This window comes from Acanthochromis polyacanthus, chromosome 12, assembly GCF_021347895.1.
Source record: "Acanthochromis polyacanthus isolate Apoly-LR-REF ecotype Palm Island chromosome 12, KAUST_Apoly_ChrSc, whole genome shotgun sequence".
NCBI classification, from domain to species: Eukaryota; Metazoa; Chordata; class Actinopteri; family Pomacentridae; genus Acanthochromis; species Acanthochromis polyacanthus.
This window is the reverse complement of record NC_067124.1, coordinates 29,772,184-29,791,865: the sequence shown is the minus strand read 5'-3', so window position 1 is coordinate 29,791,865 and position 19,682 is coordinate 29,772,184. Positions and strand designations below refer to the sequence as shown.

The 19,682-nt window shown below is 38.8% G+C and overlaps 1 protein-coding gene across 1 annotated transcript; it reads right to left on the bottom strand.

The window, feature by feature from the left end:
• Nucleotides 1-1,379: 1,379 nt before the first annotated feature.
• LOC110963914 (zinc transporter ZIP1) lies at nt 1,380-11,646 on the bottom strand. Its single transcript, XM_022212442.2, has 4 exons — nt 11,503-11,646; nt 7,786-8,017; nt 6,607-6,737; nt 1,380-4,303 (listed from the first exon to the last, which is right to left on the bottom strand). The coding sequence occupies exons 2-4, from the start codon at nt 7,964-7,966 to the stop codon at nt 3,656-3,658; spliced, it is 960 nt and encodes a 319-aa protein (XP_022068134.2). The 5' UTR covers nt 7,967-8,017; nt 11,503-11,646; the 3' UTR covers nt 1,380-3,655.
• Between the last annotated feature and the right edge of the window lie 8,036 nt (nt 11,647-19,682).

Below are 19,682 nucleotides of genomic sequence, written 5' to 3'. Positions count from 1 at the left end.
CTGCCAGAAAGAAGGAGGGCGCCGCCTGCAGGCAGGTACAGCTGCTGCACATCCAGCTGCTGCACATCCAGCTGCTGCACATCCAGCTGCTGCAGAATAAGCTGGATACAGCAAAATTTGCATCTCTTGATGATGATTTATTTCTTTAATTCAAGTGTTTTTGTATCTCTAAATGGCTGTTTTACATCTCAGTTTGGTGGGTTTCCATGTGTCTGTGGTGATTTTGTCCTTTACTTTGGCAGCCTGGTGTCTTTTCATGCCTGTTTGCATCTCATTTTGGTGGATTTGCATGTCTTTTTGGTATTTTTCTGGTTATGTTCAGTTTCATTTTGGTTGGACTTTTTTTCAAGTGTATATTGTGTTTTATGTTGATGATTTTATGTCCTTTTTGTGTCTTATTTTGTTGATTTTGTGTTCTGTGTGGTTGTTTTGCATGTATTATTTGTATTTTGTATGTCTTTGTTGACAGCTTGTGTCTGTTTGTAGTCACTTTGTGTCTTTATGGGATAGTTTTGTGTCTTTCTTGGTGGGTTTGTGTTTTAATTTTGTGTCTTGTTGCTATTTTCTGTCTTTGTGATTGTTTTGTGTCTTGTTTGTGTTCACTTTGTGTCTAATTTGGGTTGTTTGAGAACTTATTAAGAGTGAAATAGAGAGATGTAGTTCAAGTTCAAGATGTTCAAACAATAAATCAGTTTTACCTGACAGATTTAAGAAATTAAAGGGGAACTTCGGTTTTTTTCAACCTGGGGTCTGTTTTCATATGTCATTTCATACATGCGAGTGATGGAGAAATGAATTTTCGACATAGCTCCAGTATTTAGCCAGGCAGGCAGCTTAGCAGCTCAGCTAGCGAAAACTATGGGGCAACTTGCCACCCCGCGTCAAAGTCCGCCCTAACGTGCTTTTTTCCCCCACACTGACCGGCTCGGATAGTCTCAATGAGTGTCCCACAACATACTAGAGATGAGAAGTGAACGAAAACCTCCACAATACCTGGCGATCGCTATTTGTTGTGGTCTGTATCCAAATCTCAGGACGCTAGAAAGCAAATCTCGTTTCGAAATCGCGCGATAGCAGTGTGTGTGTGTGGGGGGGGGGGGGGGGGGGGGGAAGCACTTTAGGGCGGACTTTGATGTGGGGGGGCAAGTTGCCCCACACTTTTCGCTAGCTGAGCTGCTAGCTGAGCTGCTAGCTGAGCTGCTAAGCTGCCTGCCTGGCTAAATACTGGAGCTATGTCGAAAATTCATTTCTCCATCACTCACATGTATGAAATGACATATGAAAACAGACCCCAGGTTGAAAAAAAAACGAAGTTCCCCTTTAAGTACTAAGAACCCCACTGGTCAACATATGTGAACAAGCAGCAACATCTCTTTGGGTGATTGAAATATTAATATTTTTATGTTAATTTTGAAACTTTTCTTTTCCATCATTTTAACACTTTTGCACAGCAGCAACGGTAATTATTATTTCAAAACAAACAAATGATGCAGCCTTCTTCTTCTTTTTCTTGAAAATGTTTATATTCTGTTACAGATATGACACATTATTTTCGCAATTTTTCTTTTGTCTAGCAAATCATCACAGTACAAAACACGTTCCAGATTGTGCAGTCATGAAACAGACTTTGGTGGAATAATCACAGAAACACACAGCAGAGGACACAAACATCTGGCTGTCGTCATAGCAATGCCTCAGCATTCATCATCAGTAAGAGTCCATCAAGTCCTGCAGGAACGACATCAAGCAGCTTGCTATGATTCCAGTTTCTTCCTCTGAAGTGAAGTCAGGTCACAGATTCACGTCTGAAACCTGAACAGCTGAACTCTGAACTCGTCACACTCACATCTGTTATTAGCTCATTTTAGCTTCTCCACTCAGACATTTTTGCACCTTCATTAACTCCTCGTTTTCAGTATTTTCTAATGCCTCAGTCCTTGTAGCTCTTCTATACAAAACAGACTAAATGAAGCTGTGCTGTGAGGCAGATTATATCGCCGTGGAAACAGCTGATACTCAAGTAAATTTGCTATAAATCTGGTTGTTTTATTAGGAAAAGAGTTTTATTTGCAAAGCTGCAGAGTCAGATTGTGGTTTGGATTTTCAAGAAGTTTAAAAGTTTAAATTGCATTATTTCCAGGAAATTGACAGAAAATACTGCTGAGAGATCCCAGCGAGGAGGGGAAGTTTTATTCTCTGAACAAATCGATCAGCTGTTCACTCACAGTGTCGACATAATGTGGATCTGTGTTTCCTCAAATGTCTTGTTTTGACCAAAGATATTCAGTTTACTGTCATAAAGGAGGAAAGAAATCCGAAAATATTCACATTTAAGAAACTGCAATCACAGAATTTATGATGTTCTTATATAAAAAAATACTGATTCTAGTCTGTAGAAAAAGCAGCTGGCAATTAATTTTACTGAGATTCTGACTGATGCTTGAACAAAAAAAGTGTTTTTTAAAGACATCTCTTTTAGCTTTACGGTACTGTGATGGACATTTTCATCATCCAGTGATATTTTAGAGACAAAACAATGAATATAATTAAATAAATAATCAGCAGATCAGCATCACGGATGAAAATAGTTGTCAGTTGTTGTGCTAAAGAAGGCAAAATGTACAGATATAATAGTAGTTTGAAAATCGATAACTAATCGATTACTTGTTGCAGCTCTATGCAGTAACAAAGAACAATGTGGGTAGAATCATGTGTCACTGAAAACTGAATCAATGAATTTTTCAGCTTAACTTATTGTGAATAAGATCCGAATTTAAACTGAATTCCAGTATATTAGAAGTTAAATGTAATTATTTGAAACTGAATTGAGTTGTATAATTTTTGACACCATGTGGAGAAACGGAGTCATTTTAGACAATTTTAATTGTTTTTGGACAAGTTTTGGAAAATATATTTGGTACTCACTGAAAATTCAACTGTCAACAATCAGTTTCCATGATTCAGATTCAGTTCCTAAAAGTACAGACTCTGTGCCCAACATCTGAGTCACTAAGGAAGAGCAACTGAGTGCAGAGTCACAGAGCAGCTCTGACCAAGTCCCAAAAATACTCACGAAACTGTCTGAAGTATCTCAGAATAGTCCAAAAGGGCTCAAAATGGTCTAAAGTAACTTAAAAATTGTCCAAAATGACTCAGAACTGCCCCAAAGGGCTGAAAAATGCTCTAAAATATAATATTTTTCTAAAACAAATAATAAAAAATCCAAAATCTGTTCAAAATACCCCACAAATTGTCCAAAACACCTCAAAAATAATGCAAAATGCCTCCAAAAGATTGAAATGACTCAGGAATTTTCTAAATTATTTTTTAAAAAATATCCAAAATTACACAAAAATGGTACAGAATTACCAAAAGAAATGGTGGGAAATGTGTCAGGAAGGTCAAAAATTGTTCAAGCGAATTTTAAAAATCAAATCAAATAAATAAAAAGTGGACTTCAGGAGGTGAAGGTGTGCCGTTCTCTTCTTTTTGCCATCAAAAATACAGATTAAAAATATATCATGTGCATTTAATAGGAGTTCCAGGCTGCACCTTCTCATTTCTGTGGATTATTTTCTAGAACATGTGATGAATCTAAATTATATTGGAGATCAAAACATTTTTAAAAAGTTTGTCGGCGTGGGTGTTGCCGTGGTTACAGTTTGATGAAGAGCACAGCAGTGACCACAGCGAAGCCCACCAGCAACATGGCCACCTTGGGGATGCGGTTGGCGGGGTTGACGAGCTCGTGTGGCAGGATCTCCATGAAGGTGATGTAGAAGAAGGTTCCCCCTGCCAGCCCCTCCAGAGCACAGCGGGCCAGCTGGTGCTGCGGCGACGTCTTGGTCTCCGTGAGGGCGACGCCCACGGCAATGCCCAGCGGCGACATGGCGGCAAACAGCAGCAGGCAGCCGGCCACCGCTGAGCGCCGCAGCCGGCCCTGCGACAGCTTCACGGTCAGGCTGAAGGACACGATGCTCTTGTGGATCATCATCGCCAGGCAAATCTCCAGGATGTCCCCGGCGTTCTCCAGCAGCCCCACCGCCAGGCCCTCGAACACCGAGTGCAGCGACAGCGAGAACACCAGGATGAAGGCGCGAAGGGCCGACTGCGAGCTCAGGTCCGCGTGGCTGTGACCGTCGGAGCTCCGGCGGCGGGGCTGGATGCTGGAGTCGGCGAGCAGAGTGCGACGCTCCTCCTGATGGGAAGACGACCGATCCTTGAAGGCCAAGACGATCTGCTCCAGGACCAGGACCAGAAAGAAACCCATCGCCACGATAAACTCCGGCAGAGGGAACTGCAGCTGTGGAAGACGAAGAGCAAGAAGAATTAGCACAAGATGAAAAAGAAGAAGAATTAGTACTAGAAGAAGAGGAAGAATTTTTAGTAGTGGAAGAAAATGTGGTAGAAGAAGAATTAGTACAAGAACAAGAGGAAGAACTACAGTAGCAGAAGAAAGAAGAATAATGAGTACTAAAGGAAAAAATAATATAAGAAGTATTAGTAAAAGAGGAAGGATTAGTACTGTAGTGGATACATTGTCTTCACAGATAAAGTCTTCTGTCTCAGTTTTAGGTTCCAAATCAGTGAAAAATATACACAGTTAAAAACAAGAAGTTTTACCAAACTTGGACCGCTCGGTGACAAAGAAGACCCCTGTGACCTTGAAAATGAGGTCACGGTCACCAAATGCGAACTTGACCTGTGTCTTATTATGGTACACCTGTGTACCAAATATGGTGAGGCTACATCAATATTTTATGGAGTTATCGCCCGGAAACCAAATTGTTACAGGCAAACAAGCAACCAACCAACCAACCAAGACCATGCAGCTCAAAACAATACCTTCCGGAAAACGATGTTTGCCGGGCAGTAATAATAGTTGCAGCAGTCTCACCAATGAAAAACAGAGAAGAGTCTTGGAGCAATCTTCAGATTCAAAATATAAAGTGTTTGCAGCACAGATCAAAACACTCTCAGAGTTACCCTGGAGTAAGTCTGGCTCTGCCCTCTGATGCCCTGTCTTTTATACCTTTTGGCTCTGGGGTTCCACGCCTCCAGGTCCATCCTTCTTTTTTGGAACAAGTTGGGACTTGTCTGACACCATTACATCATTTATTCAGTTATTAATAGCATCTGATTTCCTGATGCTTTCCTACAAAAATCAGTAGTTGATCAGATCCACCAGGTGGTGTACCAAACCCCTCCCATTGTTTTACTGCCCAACCAATCAGAACCGTTCATTACCACGAAGAACCTCATCAGGTCAATTCTATTACTCTTCACACTTCAGCAAATCCATATTTGCCCTGGTAGCCCCCCCTTGTCCTGACATAACCTCGCCTCACACACGGTTACAGCCAGCCAAAACCAGTCTTCAGTTGCACTGACAGGCTGCCTTCTGACATCCAGATGATCAACCAGATCATCCTCACAGAACTCTGCTGTGTCACAGCTGAGCCAGAATTCTGCTGTATAACATGTTACTTGTACTTCAACAGCTTTATCTGAACCTTGAGCTTGTGGCGCAGTTTAAATTCTTGCTGTGATGCAGTTTTAATTCTCCCCTTACTGCAGTGTAGCAGTTTTTAATTTCAATTCTGATTCACCATTTTTTCACCAGTTTATTTACTTTTCTTCAACAGTACAAGAAGATGGACAATTAGTACAAGAACAAAAGAAACAACTACAAGAAGAAGTAGAAGAAGAACAGATTGTAAAAGAAAAAGTAGAAGAATTAGTAGAAAGATTAGTAGTAGAAGAAGAAGTGGTAGTAGAAGAGGAATGAGTAAAAGTAGAAGACTGAGTAAAATAAGAAGAAAAATAGAATAAGAAGAGGAGTTTGTATAAGAAGAGGAAGAAGTATGAGAAGAATTAGTAGAAGAAGAAAGAAAATTAGTACAAGAAGAAGAAAATTTTGAACAAGAAAAATAGAATTAGTAGCAGAAGAAGAAGAACTAGTAGAAGAACAACAATGTGCAGAAGAAGTGAAATAAGAAGTAGAAGCATAAGAATAATTAGTAGTAGAGGAAGAAGAATTATAACATCCTTTCTTTGTTATCATGTAACATTGTGGGATCATTGTATAGATTCTATAATGTGTTCCTTCAACAACATCCCCAGAATATTTATAAAAAATATTCATGAAATGTTTAAAACTGTTATAAAACAGAAGAGAAGTGGTGTCAGAGAAGTTGTAAAGCAGATGTTAACCTGCACACAGCTGAGGGTGAACGTGTGACTGTTTCAATGCCGCAACTCTTTCTGTCACTTCAGCAGCATCGAGTCTGTTTAACATGTGACTCATGACATGTTTGTCAGAGTTAGAGTTCAAAGAATGTCCACAAATTTTCATCCAATGTCCACAAAATATAATACAATATCAACAAAAGTTAATCAATACTGACTCCAGGAAAGCAATATATTTAACATTTGTAAAATCCCCCAAAACCTGACTACTTCTCACTAAAAAAAGAAATAAAATGTCAAATATATTAATGAAATGTCCAGAAATATCTATAAAATGGCCAAGAATATGAATAACATGTTGGACGATGTGAATGTGTGTGTCAGTGTGGTGAGGTGTGTCCATGTTGTTTGTCTCACTGTGATGCCGGCGTTGCTGAAGGCTTCACTGATGCTCTGCAGGTAATCTGGCAGCAGGTCCAGCAGGCAGGTGGCAAAGAAAACACCTCCAGCAAAACAGCTCATCAGGCTGAGCAGCAGCCGACGCACATCTGGAACCCGAGAACATTAAGCGCTGCTTTACAAATATTAATAGAATGACATAAGATATGAATAAAATGTCAAGAAAGATAAATAAATGTCAAAAATTATTAGTGCAATGAACAAAAACCTGAATTAAACATGCACAAATATTTCTTATAATGCACAAAAATGATAATGAAATGCCCACAATGGTAATAAAAGGCCCCAAAATACAAATTACTGTCCAAACATCTTAATAAAATGTTCAATAATACAAATAAAATGCCCAGAAACATTAATGAAACATTCAAAAATATTAATCAAAAGCCCAGAATGATAATTAAAAGGGAATAAAATTCTAATAAAATATCAAATAACTTGCTCAAAAATGTGAAAAAAACATGCTTTGAGCACAAGAAATATTCAAAAAATATAAAGAACCCAGCTCAAAATATTAATGACAATGTGTGGAAAAAAACTAAATATTGAAAAATGTTCAAAACTTTTTTAAAGTCAAAAATTAGAATAACATGTCAAGAAACATTACTGATGTGCCCAAAAATATAATGTCCCAAAATATGTTCAAATATATTCATGAAATGCTCAAAAATATGGTAAAAGCCCAAAACACTACAATTAAATGTTTTCAAAAAGAGTCAGAGTATTTATAAAATGTCCAAATACATTGATAAAATGTTCAAAGAAATTAATAAAATGTCAAAAAATGCTAAGTAAAAGCTGTTAAATATGAAAAGAAAATGAAAAATATTAATAAATGTCCACAAATACTAACAAAATGTCAAAGTAATATTAATAAAATGTTGAAAAATATAAATGAAATGGATCAAAATTTTAATGACAAATGTTATAATCCTATTAATCTGAACGAAAATATGAAATAAAATTCAAAAGATATGAATAAAATGCCCACAAATAATGACGTAAACCTGCACAGGGCTAAAGGTGTGTTTCACTGCTTTCTTTCTGTTGCTTCAGTAGCATTGAGTCTCTTCAACACGTCACTGAGGATGCGTGTTTAACTGTGCATCAACACGTCTGCTAGACTAAACTTAGTACCTGGATCCACGCTGCAGCGTCCAGCCCGCCGGATGATGCACAGCGGAGCGAAGCCGAACAGCAGCGTGACGGACAGCAGCACCGCCAGAGCTCCCAGTTTGAGCTCCAGAGCGGGAACGCTGGCCGGGTTGGCCTGCAGCGCCGGCGCCTTCCCAAGAGGACGCAAGACAGAGGAGGGCATCTTTAATGTGGGACGGCAGGCCGACCATGAAGTCCCTCAGAGGACCAGAGTCTGTCAGGACAGAAGAACAACACAGCTGGAAACATCTTGTGGCTGTTTTGTGTCTCTTCATGGTTGTTCTGTCTTTTTGTGGTTGTTTTCGTGTCTATTTGTAGCTGTTATGCATCTCTTTGTGGCTGGTTTTTGTCTCTTTGTGGCTGTTATGCATCTCTTTGTGGTTGTTTTCTGTCTCTTTGTGGTTGCTTTGTGTCTCTTTGTGGTTGTTTTGTGTCTCTTTGTGGTTGTTTTGTGTCTCTTTGTGGCTGTTATGCATCTCTTTGTGGTTGTTTTCTGTCTCTTTGTGGTTGTTTTGTGTCTCTTTGTGGCTGTTTTGTGTCTCTTTGTGGCTGTTTTGTGTCACTTTGTGGTTGTTTTTGTGTCTTTGTGGCTGTTTTGTGTCGCTTTGTGGTTGTTTTTGTGTCTTTGTGGTTGTTTGTGTCTCTTTGTGACTGTGTTGTGTCTATTTGTTGCTGTTTTGTGCCTCTTTGTGGTTGGTTTGTGTCTATTTGTGGCTGTTTTGTGTCTTTTTGTGGTTGGTTTGTGTCTCTTTTTGGCTGTTTTGTGCCTCTTTGGGGCCACTCTGCATTTCTTTGTTGTCATTTTGCATCTTTTCACAGTAATTCTTCTACTCCTCTGGTTGTTGTTCTCTCTTTCTAGTCAGGCTTTTTCTATTAGACTTATCCACCTCATTTTTTTGCTGGTTTCTGACTCTTTTTGAAAATTACCATGGAGTCCCTCAGACACCCAGAGTCTGTCAGGACAGAATAGCAACACAGCTGAAACATCTGGAATCAGCTTTCAACTCGGAGGCATCGCGGTTCGCTGCACTTCACGGTCCCCTGAACTCAAGAAAACCACCACGACTTTAGCTTTCTGATCACCAAAATCCCCTCAAAAGGTCTTTAAAAATCCCCAGAATGACTAATTTTCGAGCCAGAAACTGTAAAAGCAGAACAAATCATCACTGTACTACATGTGTGTTGCTCTGTTCTAACACTGAACCAAATCTCAGATCTTTGTAGTCAGCGTGCGTCTCTTTTTCGGTGTTCCATCTTTCCACTTTGGTCTCTTTTGTGTCTCTTGGTGTTCATTTTGCTTCCATTTGTGTTCATTTCTTGCTTCTTATCTCTGCTGGTTTTGCAGTTGAGTTCAAAGTGAAGCCAACAAAGATGCCTCAGATGCACACAGAGCTGTAAATCATGTGACTGAGTTTGATAGCGGGAAGAGACGCTGCAGATAAGAACAGCAAACACACAACCAGAGGCTGAACATACAGCAGACCTGTTGGCTGTGGTTCAACATTATTACAGTTATGAAGGCAGGAAAAGGCTGAATAAAAACGTGAGTGATCAAAAAGCAATAAATGAGCTAAAAGAGTCTTTTGGTTGGAGCTACAGTCAGACTTATTCACATCTTTTGTTACGCTCAGTTTCAATGATTTAAAGCTGTAGCAGTTAGCCGTTAGCGACGGTTAGCTAAACTACCAGCGACATTCAAGATGGCCGCTCATCACCAGATGTACAACCACAACATCCCAGTTAAAAAGGAGACAACAGGCACACCTTTCCAAATTTAACTTCAGAGAAACATGAAAGACTGGGAACAAGCAGATATATCTGTGTTTCTTTGTGGTTATTTTGTGTCTTTTTTTGTCATTTTGTGTTTGTGGCTGCTTTGAGAGCCTTTGGTGCCACGTTGTCACATTTAAAGTCAGATCGATTAAGTCTGACTGATCGACTTTTCATTCATTTTTAATTACAATGACTGAAAGTGAAGCCAAATCTAGTTTTTTTTCTTTAACCTTCAGAAGTATGAGAACCAGCAGTGGGTTTGAAAAGCTTTTGTTAAAAATTGAAAGAGGCAAAAGATTTCCAGCTTTTCAGTGAACGAATCTTGAATGCCAAGCTGCACACATCAAACACACATCATGCTGCTCAATTAAACGACTTCACAATGCAACCTAAAGCAATGCAAATCACAAATTTTGAATTACTTTTCTATTCTGGTTTAACTTTATCTCCCTTGTTTTCATTTTTGTCATATATTGTACTTTTATTATACTTGTTTTCTCATTGTCACTGCATTTATTCTCTAGTTATTGTAATATGTTCTAAGCAACATCTGGCACAAGACGTTCCTGCATGATTAGCAAAGTTCTATTTTGATTTATTCTATGTTTGGAATCGGTACATCGATCCTGAAAGAACAGCATCACTCAACCCCTGATTCTAAAAGCTGTTCTTTACAATCACTGAATCAGTTGTCCAAAATGACTCAAAATTTGTGTAAACAAACTCAAAATTTGCTCAGAATGATTCAATGTATGTCCAAAATGTCAAAATCTGTCTCAGTTAACTCACAATTTGTCCAAGACAACTTGAAACTTGCCACAATGACTCAAAATTTATCAAAAACGATTAACTATGTCTCAGTTGACTCTAAATTTGTCTAAAAGTACTAAAAATTGCTCTAAAATAACTGAAATTGGTCCAAAAAGACAGAATTTGTCTAAAATGGCTTCAAAAGTCTTAAATCACCCAAAATCTGGTAAATACGTGACACAGTCTTGTTATGAATTGTTCAAAAAATGTCCAAATTGACTCAAAAATTATCCAAAGTGACATAATCTTGAATAATTCAATGACTAGAAATTTGTCCATGACTCAAAAATGGTTCAAAAAGACAGAATATTGATGAAATAGACTCAAAATGTTTACAAAGTCACAAATGGTTTGTCCAAGTTGACAAAAAGTTTCCTAAAATCACTCAAAATAGTCCCAAATCACTACATTAGTCTAAAATGGTTTGAAATTCAAGACTTAAAAGCGGTTTAAAATGACATTTGTCTGAAAAAGCTCAGAATTTGTTCAACATAAAAGTTATACATAATGACTCAAAAATGGTTGAAATGACAAAATCTCGACTAAAATGACTCAAATTTTGTCTATTTTAACTTCAGATGTGTCCAGTATGATAGAATTGGTCTAAAATTGATTGAAATGTGTCTGTAATCACTTAAATTTTGTTCAAAATTACATGATTTTGTCTGACATGCTCACAAATTGACAAAGGTCAAATGATGACATTTGTCTGAAAGAGCTGGAAAATTGTCCTTTAAGCTACAATAAAGCTTGTTTTTTTTTTTTTAAGGAAAATAACAACTACAATGTTATAATAATGAATCACCTGAGACACACATGAAAACATGACTGGCATTACTGTTTAACTCCACGTGTCAGCATCAGTCTGAACGGTTTGTTTCTCCGTCTGTCAGATAACAAGCCAGAGTTTTCAGTCTGTCAATCAGCTTCTAACCCCCAGAAACTAAATCCTGAAACTTTTGGTTTTCAGATTTTTATCGAAACATTCCTGCTGACAGAATCACGCTCTGATCACATTAATCCAAACAACATGAAGAAAACTCCTGAGTCGGGTTAGCCAGACTGAAGTCTCACTGGAGAGTGTTTTCATAAATGTTCTCTGAAAGTTTGTCCTACCTGCTCGCAGCTTCAGCACAAACAGGAGAACTTCTCTTTAGTTGTTCTTTCAGCTGTTAGCAGATCGCTGCTTTTTTTCATGCAGTCCGGGAAGTGGTGAGTCAGTTCCCATCAGCTGATCCTCCTGCTGTCAAGTTCACCACCACAAAGCGGAGTTCCGGTTTCACAATAAAAGTCTGAAACCAACAGGCTGCCAGCGTCTAACTGCAGGGAGGAAGATCCTTCACTTCTGTACAATACAGCAGAGTGCAAGTACTTCGCTTCAGTACAATACAGCAGAGTACAAGTACTTCATTTCAGTACAATACAGCAGAGTACAAGTACTTCATTTCAGTACAATATAGCACAGTACAAATACTTCAGTACAAGTATGAAACTATTATGTCACTTCTGTAAAATACAGCATAGCAAAAAAAACATTGCAAATATAAAAAATCTACTTCAGTAAAAGTGCCAATACAGCAAAGTAAAAGCACTCATTTGCAAGTATTTAAGGTTCTACTTCAGTAAAAGTACTATGACAGAAAAGTACAAATACTTCATTATAAGTCTGAAAACTCCTGCTTCACTTTAAAAAAGTACAACTGAGTGAAAACATTCTATTACAAGTATGAAAATTTCTATTTTACTACAGTGCAATACAGCAGAGTACAAATACTCTAATACAAGTATGAACCTTCTATGTCACTTCTGTCAGTAAAAGTATCACTACAAAAAATACAAATAGTTCATTACAAGTTTGAAAACTTTTGTTGCACGTTAGTAAAGTACAACAGGTTGAAAATACTTCAGTACAAGTATGAAAACCTTAAATTCACTCACAGTATCAATACACCAACATAAAAATATTCAAAAACAAATATGAAAACTTGTACTTTAGTGATAGTACCAGCACAAATAATTAAAAATAAAATACTTAATGTTATGTAATTTAGATATTATTTCTATTGGATTCTTATGTTTCAAAGCTGACATTTATTTTCTTTCACTTACATGCACTGACTTTAATTGTATTAATTTAATTGAAATATTATTTCACTGTTTTATGTTTAATAATTCATTTACTTTCACTTTACATTTCTTCTATATTTCTTTATTCTTTTAGGATTTCTTTCCCCCCTCCTTTGCTTTAGAAAGAGATTTTATGCTTTTATTTTGACGATTACAGGACACTTTTCTCGGTTGTGTTGTGTTCAAATGTGTCTAAATGGACAGATGTGCAGCTGCAGGGCGGAGCGTCATCCAGCTGCTGATCCTGCAGCTGGGCAGAGTCCTGTCACCGATTAAACAGTTAGTGAATGATTTTAACTGTCATCTGGTGTCTGAACAACAAAATAATCTGACAAAGTCAAAGTGCACTGAAATGATCGAAGCGACAACAGACACAGTACACACAAAAAAAAAAAATTAAGAAAAAGTGAAAACATGAAGCTTTCAGACATGAATGAATCTGATGCTGAATGCTATTAATCTTCTAATGTGTTCAAGGTCAGTCACCACAAACAGAAAACAACACAAACGAAAAATACTACAAATAACACAAAAGGACACGAAACAACCACAAACAGACAAAAACTAACACAAAGAGGCATGCAACGAGCACAAAAAGGCACAAAATCAATGTACAGACATGCAAAAGAAATATATAAACAGAAAACTGACCCCAAACAGATACAAAATGACAACAAAAATACACAGAACAACCCCAAAAGACACAAAATCACCTCAATAAGACACTAAAATACCACAAACAAACACACATTCTTCGTTCCTAATCTCACATAAAGCCTCAAAACTAAATATATTGAAAACAAATTCAGAATGAACAACATGAAGGAATGGCAAAGACCAAAGAGACATAAAATGACCACAAAATGACACATCAACAAAACGTTTCTCCGTGGGCGATGGCTGTTCAACGTTCACCTGAGATTAAATCTTAAAGTGTGTGCTGAAGACAGTTTGTTCTCCATCTTCACTCGCTGACCACTGGACCTCAGTCATTCTATGAATGTCTTTCTTGCTCATGCACATATTTGTACTTCTATTTTTTAGGGAGACCATACGTCCTCTTTTGCCCGGACATGTCCTCTTTTGAGAGGCTGTCCGGCCTGTCCAGTCGGAGTTTATAAAGTCCTTCAAATGTCCGGGTTTTTGATCTTGCCTAGCTTGAGCGCGTCACAGACCAGTGTATTTATCATTCACGTTGAATGGTTCCTTTGGAAACACGCTCTGAGAGGCGGAGTTTGAGCCGAACCCCGGAACGTGTATTAATCATTCACAAAACAGTACAGAGGCGCTCCACACTCACTCACTCCTCGCAGGCTGACAGGCAGACACTCGAACAGAAAGAAAATGCCGAAACGCAAATGTCATTTCACTGATGAAATGTGAAAAAAGTACCCCTGTTTTCGTCCGGGTCATGTCAAATGGGAGGCAGAATGTACAGTCTCCAAAGCTGGGACTTACACACGTGGACAAAATTGTTGGTACCCCTCAGTTAAAGAAGGAAAAACCCACAATTCTCACTGAAATCACTTGAAACTCACAAAAGTAACAATAAATAAAAATTTATTGAAAATTAAATAATCAAAAACAGCCATTACTTTTGAAATGTTGATTAACATAATTATTAAAAAAAACAAACTAATGAAACAGGCCTGGACAAAAATGATGGTACCTCTATAAAAGATTGAAAACTATTTGACCAGAGTGACATGATTAACTCAGGTGTGTCATTTAATTGACATCACAGGTGTTTCCAAACTCATAATCAGTCAGTCTGCCTATTTAAAGGGAGACAAGTAGTCACCCTGCTGTTTGGTGAAAAGGTGTGTACCACACTGAACATGGACAACAGAAAGCGAAGGAGAGAATTGTCCCAGGACATCCGAAAAAAAATTATAGACAAACATCTTAAAGGTAAAGGCTATAAGACCATCTCTAAACAGCTTGAAGTTCCTGTGACAACAGTGGCTCATATTATTCAGAAGTTCAAGACCCACGGGACAGTAGCCAACCTCCCTGGACGTGGCCGCAAGAGGAAAATTGATGACAAATTGAAGAGACGGATCGTTGGAATTGTATCCAAAGAGCCCAGAGCAACCTCCAAAGAAATTAAAGGTGAACTCCAAGGCCAAGGTACATCAGTGTCAGATCGCACCATTCGTCGTTGTTTGAGCCAAAGTGGACTTCATGGGAGACGACCAAGGAGGACACCACTGCTGAAAAAAACTCATAAAAAAGCCAGACTGGAATTTGCAAAAATGCATGTTGACAAGCCACAAAGCTTCTGGGAGAATTTCCTTTGGACAGATGAGACCAAACTGGAGCTTTTTGGTAAGGCACATCAACTCTATGTTCATAGACTCAAAAACCAAGCATACGAAGAAAAGAACACTCTCCCTACGGTGAAACATGGAGGAGGCTCAGTAATGTTTTGGGGCTGCTTTGCTGCATCTGGCACAGGGTGTCTTGAAAGTGTGCAAGGTACGATGAAATCTGAAGACTATCAAGGCATTCTGGAGAGAAATGTGCTGCCCAGTGTCAGAAAGCTTGGTCTCAGTCGCAGGTCATGGGTCTTCCAACAGGACAACGATCCAAAACACACAGCCAAAAACACCCAAGAATGGCTGAGAGAAAAGCGTTGGACTATTCTAAAGTGGCCTTCTATGAGCCCAGATCTGAATCCCATTGAACATATGTGGAAGGAGCTGAAACATGCCATTTGGAGAAGACACCCATCAAACCTGAGACAACTGGAGCTGTTTGCTCATGAGGAGTGGGCCAAAATACCTGTTGACAGCTGCAGAACGCTCATTGACAAATACAGAAATTGTTTAATTGCAGTGATTGCCTCAAAAGGTTGTGCAACAAAATATTAAGTTATGGGTACCATCATTTTTGTCCAGCCCTATTTCATTAGTTTGTTTTTTTAAATAATTATGTTAATCAACAATTCAAAAGTGATGGCTGATTTTGATTATTTAATTTTCAATAAATTTTTATTTATTGTTACTTTTGTGAGTTTCAAGTGATTTCAGTGAGAATTGTGGGTTTTTCCTTCTTTAACTGAGGGGTACCAACAATTTTGTCCACGTATGTATGTCTCTGTAGCTAATAAGAAAAGGAAAAAGAAGGAAAAAAGGACTGTTGACTTGAGGACATTATTTCTATATTTTTTTCATTTGCCATTAGACACATTATTTTGAAGAATGGGCTAACTGAACGTTGAAGAATAGGCTACCTCTCTTTTTTCTTTTTGTTTAATATTTTCAGGCATTATTTCTATTTTATTATTTTGATTATTTTGAAGAACGGTACTCTACCTCACTTTTCCTAACTAAGGTGTAAGTGTCAGACTTAAGAGAGATGATTATTTTTTATTTTGTTAAACATCTGAATACATGTGTTCTAGGGCTGTACGATTATGGCAAAAATAATAATCACGATTATTTTGATCGATATTGAAATCACGATTAATAACCACGATTATTCATAATTTCAAAACTTGAGTATTTATTAAACTACAACTTGATAGAACAATCAAAAATAAACTTGTAAAAAATATTAATATATTAAATAAAAGCAATAAAACAAATAAATAAAAATAAATACCCAATCTGCATGCACCTCTATAAAACTTGTAAAAATAGCAATATGCAAAATACACTAATAACTCAGTCAAAAACACAACCTGAAAATATTCTTTGAACTCTCTCAAAAACGTTATATAGTCAAGTGGAGTCTGTGCCCGAAGCACTGCAGCCTTATCCAGCTATTAAGTTCAGCTGCCAGCTTGATGTTTGATGCATTGTCCGTGGTTATGCACACAAGGTTCTCCTCCTTTAAATAAATTGGTCGTGTTGCTTTGTGGAGCGGACACGACAGCGTGACAAATTTTGCAAGTAATGTCCTTCTGTATGGAATAAATTTCCTATCATAATTCAAGAGCATTTTAAATTAATTTGAGGGCAGCATTTATCGATTTCATTCTCAGATTTCGTGATATTGTCTCTCAGAACTCTGTTCTCGCGCTCAAATTTGCTCTGCGCGTGCTGAAACTGTGTCCTCGCACTCGGTTACAATGCTGCTCGCACAGATTTCCTGCGCTCAAACTCAAACTCTTCCTCTTGCTCTCACGGAACTTCTGCTCACGGATCTCTGCTCTGCTCTCAGATTTTTTGTGTATCAACGCTGTCGACCAATAGAAGGCTGGCGAGCTTTGACCAATCACATTATCCCTGTTTGTATACGGGTGCGTTCGCTGTTTTTCCGAGGAGCATCACATACGGACAGGCACTCTTTCAACAGGTTTTATCCACTCCCTACCTCTGGGGCTGTAATAAATGTGATTTCTTTTATTTTTTTGACCACTGTTGGAATAAAATATCATTCAATACATACAACAGCGTCCGAGCTTCTCATTAAATGGCTATATTGTATAATAATAGCGGCATCAAACACTGCTCTTTGAGGTGTGCTGGTGGAGAAAGCAATGTCACCAACCCGCCGGGGTTGCAATATGGCCGATGGTGGTGGACGCGTTTGTGCGCCAACTCGAGCCTATAGCCGTCCTTGTTTAAAACCAGATATCTACAAAACTGTGGACGGCAAAATCATTGTTGAGGATGAGTTCTTGAACTTTCTTGCTGTCAAAATGAAGACAATGAGTCAAGATGAGATTGTATTGCTGGCTGCAAACTCCTTTGACAAAGAGTAGATAGAGTCATCTAAAAAAGTTTTATTTGATCTCTGCATGACCACGCTGCGCAATGTCTCTCATAAAGGATCACAGAAGGACATAAACAACATAAAAAGCTGTCTCAAAGTGTTGAATGAGTGTGGTGAGAATATCCCTAGATTTGTTTCTCACTACTTGGAAGAGCTACCTCCGGTAACTTTCTCCAACATGGACATCTCGTGTTTACTTGGGAAAATGGAGCAGTTGTCCTCTGAGATCTGCTCCATGAAGCGCGTAATGCAACTGCAGGTGAATGTGTGCGAGGATCTGCGGGTGGTTACAACGGATATGAACCGCCGAGTGTGTGCTTTGGAAATGTCTGATCAGGATCCAGGGGATGTTTCGGAAGTGTCCAAGGCTTTGGGTGGAGGGGCGTCCGGCCTGGATGACTTGGCACTTTTTGCGGGTGGATCAGCATTGCGCGCTGGAGCTGGGGTTGGGCCAGGGGAGCCTGTTCTCGGTCCGGAGGGGGCTACATCCACGCGATACCCAGGAGGCCCAACTGCTTTATGTGTGTCGCCCAAGTGGACTCAGATTGTGAAAAGGGGACGACAACATGGTTCTGCGGATGCTGGTGCCGAACTCAGGGTGCGCACAGCCACCTTGGGGCAGAAGAAGAAATCCGGCACGTCTATTGTTGGCACCGGAGCTGCTAGTAACATCAAAACAGTCGAGACCAAGCTGGTTAGTGTTTTTGCTTCCAAGTTCTCGCCTGATCTCAGGGCCGGACTGGGAAAGAAATTCAGGCCGGGAGATTTCCAATCAGTCAGGCCACTTCCGCCACCGCAAGAGTTGTGTCACGTGGGATAATGCATCAAAATTTTGTTTTTTTTCCTTCCAAAAATATGCCTTTTACAGTTATGTTATAGCAATTACAACACTACTAAACAGACAGTAAGTCTATTAAACACAACCATAACGACAGCTCCATACAGTCCAGTACTTTTCTCTTCTGTAATCTCTTCACTACCCTCACCAATTTTTCCAATGTTTTCCTTTTCCTATTATTTACATAACATGTGGAATTTAAAAAATATATTATTTTGTCAGCAAATCATTTAGATGTCAGCTGGTCATAGCTAATAGTATATGCAAACGCCAATGCTCATTTTATAACTGAAAATTGTAAGCCAACTGCCTATCCTACCTGAAGAGGGAGTCTCAAACGTTTTCAGGCTTCCTGCAACCCACCTGACACCTGTGGAGCTTATTTGGGCCAGACATTTTTTATTATATTTTGGCCTTTGAAGTCTGATGATGCATTTGTGAGAAGAACCGACCGTTTGTAAACTTACTTGAAGTAAGAGTGCTCCATAATCTCCGCTCCTTCCACTCTCTGGCCTCACTCTCATATCACCGCTCTACAGTTCATTCTCGCTATGAAGGGGCGGGCCATAAAGCAACTAACCAATCATGGCACGTTTCTTCTAAAAAAATGTCACTTTGACCAATCCCTATCCTTCTGATTTAGAGCTCAGAGCACTTGCTTTGTGTGAGTGACAGGAGGGTGGGCGTGTACTCTGTAAGGCTTCTAGCGCTGCTGTCTCGCTGTCTCTGGCCTGTCTGCCAAAAAGCCGATCAACTTTTTTTCATAGGCCTGCCAGTCCGTGGGTGGCCTGTCCAGGCAGGCCAATAAGGAGGCAGGCCACCGGGAAAAGTCCCGCCTCTCCCGATTGCCAGTCCGGGCCTGCGGATATGACTCTGGAGCAGAGTGCGACACAGGCCTGCACAAGGCAAAACCACATGTCATAGTGTCCTTCATTAAAAAAGCCCCATCAGACAAAACAGGGAGTAAATGGTTGTCCAGTTTTCCACTGGTCTGCTGTGAATCCTGTAAAGCCAGATGAGATTCTTAACCCTTGTGTTGTAAATATGTGGAAAATATTGGGGGGGGGGGGGGGAATCTATTTTTACAGTGAAACTTCTGATGTCCACATTTTCAACGTTTTTTGAGAAATTGTTAAACATTTTTTGGTGTGAAAATTTTTTAAAAATGTTTCTTAAGAACATTCACAAAAAATGCTGGATTTTGGTTGATTTTTATGTGAATGTTCTTCAATAAAATATTATAAGTTTTAATGATGTATATGGAATCACTTTAGATATTTTTAGGATTTTTTTGGAAGATTTTTATTCATTTAAAAAATATTTACAAGAATTTTCTTGCAAAATTTGGGGGATTTTTTAAAAATATTTTTAAGGGAAACGTTTAAGGAATTATTCGAATTTTCTTCCTGAAGATGTTGCACATTTCCAGAAATTTGGGGAATTTTTTGCAGACTTTTGGGATTTTTTTCAGACGAGGAAAAAATATTGTTGGTGCCTGTAAATGAGGACAACAGGATGGTTAAGGGAATTCTTCCAATTCTTCTGCCTCACTTACGTCATTGCGTAAATGACGCCGTGCTCGTCCAATCACATGCGAAATCACGATCAC

What these genes read in the sequence shown, in the direction of transcription:
- LOC110963914 (XM_022212442.2), bottom strand. Translation starts at nt 7,966, where the DNA reads ATGCCCTCCTCTGTCTTGCGTCCTCTTGGGAAGGCGCCGGCGCTGCAG. An exon ending in ACGCTGCAGCGTGGATCCAG is followed by an intron (nt 6,738 to 7,785) that starts GTACTAAGTTTA and finishes CTCGGGTTCCAG; the next exon opens with ATGTGCGTCGGCTGCTGCTC. An exon ending in TCAGCAACGCCGGCATCACA is followed by an intron (nt 4,304 to 6,606) that starts GTGAGACAAACA and finishes CGTCTTCCACAG; the next exon opens with CTGCAGTTCCCTCTGCCGGA.